General features: G+C 37.8%; 1 protein-coding gene across 1 annotated transcript; it reads left to right on the top strand.

Annotated features, from left to right (window-relative positions):
• The first annotated feature begins 6961 nt into the window (after window positions 1–6961).
• LOC137255576 (uncharacterized) lies at window positions 6962–8064 on the top strand. Its single transcript, XM_067793000.1, has 2 exons — window positions 6962–7801; window positions 7885–8064. Exons 1-2 carry the CDS (start codon window positions 6962–6964, stop codon window positions 8062–8064), a joined length of 1020 nt encoding a protein of 339 aa, XP_067649101.1.
• The last annotated feature ends 2510 nt before the right edge of the window (window positions 8065–10574 follow it).

Here is a 10574-nt window from a genome sequence, read left to right as displayed (position 1 = left end):
TTGTATAATTTGTGTATTGTTTAAAGTGTAATCAGTACTTAAACAACTGTTTTGTACAAATGGTGAAGTCATATATTTAGTATATTGTGTAACTTTAATGTCCAACTGAGGGTATTGTTTTCATTATATTGGGCAAATTTCTTTGACATGGTTCCTGGTAGTTTTCATGGCTACTTTTTACAGAATATATTTAATATAAGATGACATATGCAGATTAGAACATGGGGTTTTAAAAAAAAATCATGCATGAAGCACTAACGTTGTATTTATTATCTGTATTGATGTAGACTAACCATTTGACCATGTGTACCTCAGAGAAATCATTCCATGTATCCTTGAACTCAATCCAGTGTGCATAAACAACATGATTATGTATGACATCAACTCAAGAAAAACAATGGCTTTCAGAACCATATCAGTTACTTAATCTGTATGTAGTCATCAAGCAATAGATCTCTTGGTCTGTATCGGTAATATTTCATAATAATTATATATTTTTAAGTTCCTGTGAGATCATATGGCACAGAGTCTTGGAAGTTATGTGTGGCTGGACAGCTGAGTCTATCAACATTGACATTTAGCTTGTCAACTGCCGTGCAGATTTTTGGCCCCTTTAAGAATTTGTAATGCTTTTGTACCAAAATATCAACATATAGTTTCCAAATCTTTTCATGTTTTCAGTGAAAGTAAGCTGATATACTTCATGAAGTAAGAACGACTTTGTTACAATATTGCTCTTGATTTTGATCAGATTGTCTTGATGAGGCGAGACTATTTTGTTTGAAGCAAATGAAAGCTATATGGTACATGGCATCTTATTAGGCAGTAGGAAGAACATAAAAGGTACATAACTCATATTGACCACTGGCACCACTACAATTAATCATTAAAATTCCAGCCTAAATTGGTAAAAGGTGAAACTTGTTCATTTCAAGTGGAAATTCATGTCATTATGTTTGAAGCCCATCTCTGGAGTCCCAAGCCATGATGTTGATGAAATATGCTGGAATTCAAGGTAGTATGATATATATATTCACAAACTCTGACATTGTTAGATCTCATTTATTTCTCTGTGTCTTTACGGCGTTTATTTATGCTGAGTGATAAAACATTATATTGTTAGCGATACAAGGTGCTACTTAAGAATATGTATTTTATGATAAACATGGCTGTTTACACAGTGTACACATATGTTTTTACATTTATTACTCCGTGAACAGAAAGATATGTTATAAGTCAGTTCAGATTGACTATAATGAAAACAGAATATCAAAGAAATAGTTGACATTTTTTCTAGTCATTTGTTTATTTTTATGCTTATTTGAATCAAAGAAATCAAGTGTATCATCAAAATGTTGTTTGAAAAATGGCTTAGAGTGTATAATATAAGAATTAACGTTTAAATGATTTTCAATGATGTCTCATTCAGTTCTTGTAATCGTTCGTTTTACTCATGTTTTATAGAATGGTGAATAATTGTCACGTTTTATACTATATTTTAAATTATACTTGGTCTTTGTGCTCGTTATCTTCCAAAAATATATGTATGTCAGTAGGTATATGAACTCATTGTCCCCCATGAATTTGTCTAAACTTTTTCAAGTACATGCCCATGGTGGGAAAATTGTGAAAAAAAAGTTTTGTGCCAGATGGGGAATTTATGAAGGGTCTTATATCTGTATGCTTAATATTCTAACACTGAGGTAAGTGCACCAAAACAGAAACATGTTATGTTAAACCTGACATTAAAAACTGGGGACAAATATCAGACTTTCAGAGAGCATAGACATGTCCTGTTACTGAATATCATCTAAGAATGTTTAATATTCTACTTAGTACATCTCTTCATACTGACATGGCAGCAGTACTTACCCTGGTCTGGACATTCAAGGGTGGTACAGTAGCCGTGTGGGTAATGTGTTCTCCCATCATGATTCAGTCCCAGGTTTATTTCTTCCCATTGACATGGTGAGTACTGAGATGTCAACTCTACCATTTTGTCATAGTCGCTACAAACTTTAGCCTCAAACTATGCCAATACGATTGCACTAGTAATTCCACAAAATTTGAAGAATATTAATTATAATTCTGCTGTATAGACAAAAACATATATTTCCATGTTTTATGTACATTTTCCCCCAGAATCCATCATGATTTTAAATATTTAGTTGACAACTAATTTTAAGGTCAGACTACTAATTTTGATCGTTGAAAGTACAATTTGCAACTCTTTAGGGTTGGCATCTCTGTGAGTAATGTCCCATGTCACATGTTCCATGTTCCAGGAATGTTGCTAAGAGTGGCCTCGAAGCATACTCAGTCACTCACTTAATGACGTATTTATATGAAATATAATGAACACACATGTGACAGATAACTATTTCAAGTGTCATTTGCATTGCTTATAAACCTCATACACCCAATCTCACATTTCTAATTGTTTCAAAAAGCATGTGTAGCTGACGAATTTTTCATTTCCATGCTTTAACATGTGCACATGTAGAACACTGATGCAGTAGAACACATCTCTCTGTTGTATATTGTAGGCAAGGCAACGCTTGCGTGTGACCGCCCCAGACCTAAAAACGTTATATTTATTATATTCTCATACGTTTGCGTCAATTCTTTCTTTCAAAATACTCTAGGCTGTTTTATGTCAGTGTCAAGACCGAGGTTTGAATATTTACTGCTAAACCTTTCAGCATTTTCTTGAAATTTCTGCATGAAGAAAATATGCGTAAAGATGAAAATGTTGGATGTGGTAAATGGACACCAGTTAATTATTGTATATAGCTGCACATGGTGCCTTCCTGTATAACCGATCTCACGATTCACGTTCTCACATAATACTGTACTGAAAGTTAGCAATCATGAATATTTTGTTGCATATCTTCAATGAAATGTTGTGCCCAAGCCTAATGTTTTATCTTCAGCATGCAATATGTACATCCATGAATATCTGAGCTGTTATTTCATGAAGGGTCAGATCTTTTGATCCTTCACTGCCTGTATACCATGTATTTCCTGGAATATTACAGAATATGAAATATGTGTATAGTGCACAAATTTTGCTGAGGATAGAGAACAGATTCATGCTGTTATAAAATTTGATTGTACGAACTTCTGTACGTGGCATTTGACTGGCTGTTTTACCATTGAGAACTCATGTTCAAAATACACTACGTCAGTCAAAAAATAATGGTGTACTTTTTCTTTGAATTTTATTTGTTTATTTTTCTGCAAATGTTTATAAATTCCAAATCCATCAAATAAGAGATACCAATGATTTTGTTATTTTTAAGAAGTGTATGTTCCTGTTCTGTCTGTGCCAAGAGAGAGTAAACAATGACCCTTTCTAGGTTAATAGAATTTCTTAAATGTTAGGCTGTGTTTTTGTACAGAATAGATTTATAATAAATTTAGGAAGAAATCTCCACTTGTGAAAGTTACGAAAAAATAGTAGCGTAAATGAATAAACTGACAGATATGTATTACCTGAAACGTTTGTTTGAATCACATCAAAGGGTTTTCCCCCTCTCATATCAGTCGTCACTGTCTTTATTTGATCACCGAAACGTGCTGACACTGGATTCACATGAATCATGCTACATCATAATGTCTGTCAAATGCTGAGACCAATATCCCAGGCACAATGTTCATTGTTGTTACTGTTTGAAACCAGTGATTGTCAGTGTACATGGTCATGTGATCTGTCCATCCAATCAAGAGCAAGAATCATCTGACCAATCAAAACTGCTCAATGAATACTGTGATGATAATATATTTCAGGCGACATATGCCCATTGTTATCTGAATGAAAATTTATTATTGATTATTGCTGAATTTTATATGATGATGCTTTTTGTTAACAAATAAAGTTACACTATAGTTGCTTTAACTGGCCTCTATTGTTTCTTTTTACTGCATATAAGGATCATTAATGTTTTGGGGGATATTTTATTCCATTAAATGCTCAGTTTGCACCAGACAAACATCATGATCCCCATTTTTCAGAGGAGACTCCAGAGAAAAACCCATGTCCAGTCAGTTTCAGGATATGGTCATGTTCACTTATTTTATTTGTTGAGTATATATGTTCCTCAGTTGGGAATCCAGAGGAGCAGTTTTTGATTGAGGCATCAAATCCAGGACTCTTGGCAGAGGTGATTCTCACATTCTCAAATCGCCTGACTGAAAGACAAATGTACAAATGGCACTGCCCTCAGCCCCAGTTTAAGTCTGTGAACTGATGCATCTGCTCTGGAACTACAAGGACAAAGACCCTGAAACTGTGTATCAGTGGAAACTATGCAGATACTTTTTATATGTCTGTATATATCAATATCAATTATCAGTCTTATTGAATCTGTATTGAAATGTGTCTCTGGTGTAGTCATATGTACACCTTTCAGCAATGTTGAAACTTTTTACAGTTACTCCACATTCATTAAAGGTCACATGCAACCAAAAATCAGTTATGATTAAAACACAATTATCACTTATTCATGACATTTAATATATATAGTTGCTCGTAATAAAACAAACAAAATTATATGCCTACAATCGCGATTCAAAAGTGCAATATTTTGTACTTCCCCCGAAACGAAGCCCTCAGGAGACCAAGCCCAGTCACAGCGGGTGGTGTGCACTCAAGGGTAACGACGGCTTCCGATTTGCTGATATGCTGAGGGATCGTTGTGTGTATTGAAAGATGATCTGTTGGGTGGGCATTTTAGAAGTATGGAGTCACAAGAAAGTAAGATTCTTTATGGATACCGTTTTTTATTGTACTTAATGCGTCGTTTCAGTATGGATTCATATACTGTTGTCAAACAAAATCATATACACTAGAAGAGGTTTTTATCCACAAAGAATGTATATAGAGATGCTGGGTTTTGTAAATACATGTTCTCTGAATTTGTGTTCGATTCAATCAAAAATCACCTAAGTAGAGATGGCGAACTACTGCGTGGCTGGAAACTGTCATTCTCCCAAGTACAAAGCAGGACTTGAAACTGACAAGACTTTGCACCAGTCACCCGAGAAAAATGGATGTAGTTTGTTTGCAACCCACAGACATAAAACATGTCATATGTACAAGTATCACACCTGCCTAATTACATAATGTCTCAGAGACAAGACTCGGATGCACGAGTCGTAAATCAATTTATTTTGTTTATGGCGTATAGCCTGATAGATGTTAAGTTCAAATTGCATGTCGTCAATGATTGAAGCTGTGTATTGCATAATTATTGTCATGAGCAGACAAGCAGGCTGAAAGCCATTAAAAATGCAACGTTTATCTTCATAAAATATAACCACTTGCTTGATAAATGGCTGGTAAATGACAGAAATGAGATGGTATTCACCCCAACACAGCCTCGGTCGAAATCAACATCAACTGTCGTTAGTGGCAAAGCCTGTTTAGGAAGCAGAAATATGAGTCACAGCACGACAACGACCTTTAACACCGCCACCCGATTCGAATCAGAAAAGTATCTCAAATAACGACCATTGGAGTCCGACTCTAGGAATGGTTCAAATGCACAGATGGACACAGAGCTCCAGATAATTTTTCAAGCAACTGTGTATTTACTTACATGTCTGTTGCATTTTTTGAGGAGTCACTAGCATTTTGTATACTCCCACTAGTTAAAAGAACTGTGTGCTTTTACACAAACCTTCTTCTAGTTGGGTACTTAACTCCTCAAAATATATAAACATAAAAGCATCTCAACTGACAAAAGGTTTTTAGTAATTGTCATATTGGCAAACATTTGGCAACCGTTTCTGAATACTCAACATGGAAGTCATGTGACTATTAGAGTAAGCCCCGGACAGTGGTTAAGGCTATAATAGTATATGCATATATAGGCGTCACCTACCATTAGCTAACGCTGTTGTAGAGTTTGGGCGTCACGATGAATCATGCGCAAGCCAATTTAGTCAACTGAGTAAAGTACGCAAGGCATTTTTGACCTGTTGGGTTTTAAGTAATTCTGGCGTGTTTTTGTTCTCAAAGATTTGGAATTATTGGAGTACTGAATAAAATACGCAAATACCCTTATCCGGAGTTCTGTTGCACATATAACTTAATCCATAACGCTCACCCCACCTGTTTATGGAGATATCTATCTTTAATATTCGACTTTCATGACGTGATTAATAGATTACAACAAAAATGGTGTGTATAATTTGTTCGCCGAAAAAATCCGTTTGGGGTTTATTACATGCAGAAAACATCAATCATCCATGTAATTTATCGTATTACATATCTTGCTCTTCAAGCCTCTTAGAGACTAGGGCTAAAACGCTAAAGTCTGGATACGGTGCAGGTGCGTGGAATTTTGATATGTCTCTAAGTAAAAACATGGTTTACTCCCATAACGTAGAACTCGAAAACGCAGAACCCCCAGATAGCAATCAAGATAAGCCAACTAACTAATTAGGTCATGCTGGCCACCCCTAATTAATGAGTGGACTGCTCCATTCTCTCACTGAATGGGATTACTCTTTTGGTATTGAATACAGTTTAACTTCTATCACAACTGAATCTTCTCAAAATGTAAACAGGAAACACAGTAAAGGACTTATTTAATGTTGATATATTCTCAAACACTAATACTTCCTTCTCGTGTGCTTGATACAGCCTATATATGTATCACTAAAGATATTCTGACCATAGTTCTCTTACACTATGGCTGGACTGAGACAAGTGGAATATGTCTTATCCCAGAAAGGTGCACAACAAGTTCTCCTGGATGGCTATCTGTATGCCAAGAACAAGAAGAAGAATGACACCGTCGACTGGAGGTGTGACGACCGTTCCTGCAGCGGCATGTGTACAACAGTCAGAGACTACGCCCGTAACACAACAGACCACAACCACCCACCTACTGATGATCGAGCAGTGAGGTTCACTGATTCCATCAGGAAGCGAGCACGAGAGGAGACGACCCCGATGCACCAGATCTACAAAGACCGCATCAACCAACAGGACGACGACTTGGTGCCGTCCTTCCCGAGCGTCAGCAGTGCCATGTACCGTCATCGACGACAGAACATCGCACCACTGCCCAGGTCAAGAGCTGATGTGGATCTCCCAGATCAATGGACGACGACCCAAAATGGGAGACGATTCCTGCTGTTTGTCGACGGGGAAGAAGACAAGATCCTAGCTTTCTGTTCCGACGAGGCTCTTGAGGCTCTGCAGTCTGCGGACAAGATCTATTTGGATGGAACCTTCTCCTCCTGCCCTCCACTGTGGAATCAGGTATACATCATACATGCTAGGAATGGTTCCACCATGTTTCCACTGGTGTACGCACTGCTACCAGATCGCCAGAGAGCAACCTACACCAGACTGTTCGACCTCCTCAAAACCAAGGTTCAAGAGACACCGAACCGAACCTTAGGTCCATCAGTGATCCAAACAGACTTTGAACTCGCTGCCATCCAAGCTGCTGAGAATGTGTTCCCACAAGCTGACGTTAAGGGGTGTCCCTTTCATTTCTGTCAAGCGATATGGCGGAAAACTCAAGAACTAGGACTTGCTGTTACATGCAAAGAGGATGGAGAGGTTCGCAAATGGATACGACGATCTACTGGTCTGCCGTTGCTTCCCCTCCGTGAAGTCCAAGATGCCTGGCTTGATGCCATGACCCAGTGCCCTGATGTGCGACAGTCTGATGCAATGAACGACTACATCGTTGCGACGTGGGTGGACGACGATGCCAGGTTCCCACCTCGACTGTGGAATCACCATGCAGCACAGGGGCCGCGTACCAACAACAACCACGAGGTATTCCACCCAAGAACTGGCAAGTCGCTACAGCATTTCCATTCCACCTAAACATCTTTCGATTCATTGAACTCATTCAGAAGGTTGAACTGCCAGAGAGAGCCAAACTTACCCAAATTAAATTTGGAGCAGCACCACCACGCAGAAAAGCTGTGTATCGAGAAAAAGAACAACGTCTTGCACGACTGAAGGAGCAACTTCGACCTCAGGAGAAAACAACACTTCAGTACCTGGACGCAGTTGGCCCGCTGATGATCAAGTGATTACAAACGAATGATTATTGAACTCTGAACTCTGAGATGAGGTGCCCAGAATCGTTGATTTGGTTGACACATGTCATCGTATCCCATTTGCGTAGACCGATGTTCATGATATGGATCACTGGATTGTCTGGTCCAGACTCGATTATTTACAGACCGCTGCCATATAGCTGGAATATTACTTAGTAAGGGGTAAAATTAAACTCACTCATTGTCTCCAACTTGACACCCCGGTGTGTGACTATGTAAAGTCTGGCAAACGCATCGCTTATTAGAGGCATATCGCTGTGTAAACAATCAGGGAACTACGGTTATGTAAGAATGAAGATTTTTATGGATATCAACTTCTTTATGTGAGAACACAACGTTTCGGAGTTAATGCTTACTCCTTCATACGGTTATGTAAGTCTCTATTCATGTGTGGGAGTAATTAAATAGTTTTCGCCAAGGGCTTTAGTTTTTGTCTGTCTCTGATATTTAACTGGGGCGGTGGGGTGCCTAGTGGTTAAAGCGTGGGCTCCTGGGATCCATTCCCCACATATATGGGTACAATGTGTGAAGCCTATTTCCTGTCTAATCCGTTGTGATATTGCTACAAGCGTGGTAAAACCACATTAACTTACTGACTGACTGTTTGCTTGACTCCGCACACAACAATATTCCTTCTGAAAATAATTACAGCTTGGCCTGGCCAGACATTCCCGTTCTTTAACACATGGCCAGTGACCAACCCAGTCAGTGAGCCTGACCAGCTGATTCCCTTAATGGCCTCGTACGACAAGCATCTGTCGCCGGTCACCAGTTCTATCCCGCATATTTACTATTTACAGGTAAAGCGCTTCTTGTATTGCAAACTGTTTCGGTACCGGCGCATGGCGGCGACCGGCACTTGTTAAAAGAAATACGGTATAATGTTTGTGGCCAGTTGAAAACATTGGCGTAACATCAGCCGAGCCGGTGATGCGATGAGTGTGTACAATTTGAAAGTGTACACTATTGTAATAAGAGTGTTTTTTTTTTTTGTGTTTTTTTGTTTTTTCATTTCTATAATCATTGATTAGGTGATAATTATTATGAGTCACATTTCGTATCATATATGTTCAATGGCGATAGGGCTACCTTCAGTTAGTATATTTGATCTCACTGTAATGCCAAGGCTTTGGTTTGTTAATATTTATGACCCATTACCTTTGACTTGTGACTCAAATGCATTGTACTAGGAATTTGTATTGTGATTCATTGTGACTTGCTCATATTTGCTCAATATATTATTTTATATTTCTATATAGTTTAGACTTGTCTGTGTTATACACTGGACAAAAATAGTTAGTGGATGTTTGTAGATTTTGAAATTATGAATAATTATGTATTTATTCATTGACACATTGATATAAAAAGTAGTCATAAAAAATAACAAAATCTCTAACTTATTTTGTCCAGTATATTTTGTAGGTTCAAATTCGATATCTTATGTATACCTTTTGTCACGGCAATTTGTTAACCGTAACAACACATTCTGTGTCTGCCGCTTGGATATTGTGTGATGACGTCCAGTGGTTATGTAGAATCTGTCGGTAATCAAGATATATGAATTAATAATGCCAAGTTTAATGTTCTTATTAACCCATAACACCATTCCTTCTCCCAATTCATTTTCTTATTTAAAAGAAACAAGACAACCCTCTTAACACCTCCCATAAATAAATAAATAAATAAATAAATAAATAAATAAATAAATGAGCGAGTGAGCGAACGAACGAACGAACGAACGAACATTTTAAGCAAATAAAGATAAGCAACAACTTAGAAACATACATCCTGACAAAACAAACACCTAAATGTGTTATCAGGTGTGGAGTGACAAAACTCACGACTACATGACGTTCACACATTTTATGTCCCAGGCCATCAATCAAACCAGTTGACGTAGAAATTAATTTTACTTTCATATTGGAAAAGCAAGGCTTATTTGCATATTTAAAGCATTTATCTTGACGAAAATTATGTCAAATAAGAAACTGCTGTTCATTTTTGCTCCGTAGATTTTTGCTCGTGATTAAAAGACCGTGAATGACTTATTTCATGAAACGTCGCCGGATAATCTATTGATCAATCTATTAATGAATTGGGCAAACGATAAAAACGCGATGTTAAAATGCTTTTACTAAATTAATCCACGACATGGCTAAAGGGTGGCGAGAGCCGTCAAGTGTATGGTGGCGAGAGCCGACATATTATATAGAGAAGTGAGGTATTCAGTTTCAATGAAGACAATCGCATCTCTACCAAATGATAATTTTATCAATAACACATACAGATTATGCAATACTAAGTAGATTATGCAGGGTGATGTCTGGAGCATGGCTTCAACATATACCGATATGACTGATCTTTCAGACTGACGATAACGCTGCCCCATTACGGTGCAGGGTTGCCGAACTGACTGTCGTCAGTCGAAGGCGGACCGTTCACATAACCGTTGACAGAAGTCAACCGTATTTGCACTAAAAAAA

The sequence above is a fragment of the Haliotis asinina genome, chromosome 11 (assembly GCF_037392515.1).
Source record: "Haliotis asinina isolate JCU_RB_2024 chromosome 11, JCU_Hal_asi_v2, whole genome shotgun sequence".
Lineage (NCBI taxonomy): Eukaryota > Metazoa > Mollusca > Gastropoda > Lepetellida > Haliotidae > Haliotis > Haliotis asinina.
Note: the sequence above shows the minus strand (reverse complement) of the source record. Positions and strands in the feature narration are given on the sequence as shown.

Bases quoted from the DNA above. Each gene is read 5' to 3' on its own strand.
- LOC137255576 (XM_067793000.1), top strand. From the start codon at position 6,962: ATGCACCAGATCTACAAAGACCGCATCAACCAACAGGACGACGACTTG. The intron at 7,802-7,884 runs GTATTCCACCCA...CTCATTCAGAAG, and splicing joins GTACCAACAACAACCACGAG to GTTGAACTGCCAGAGAGAGC.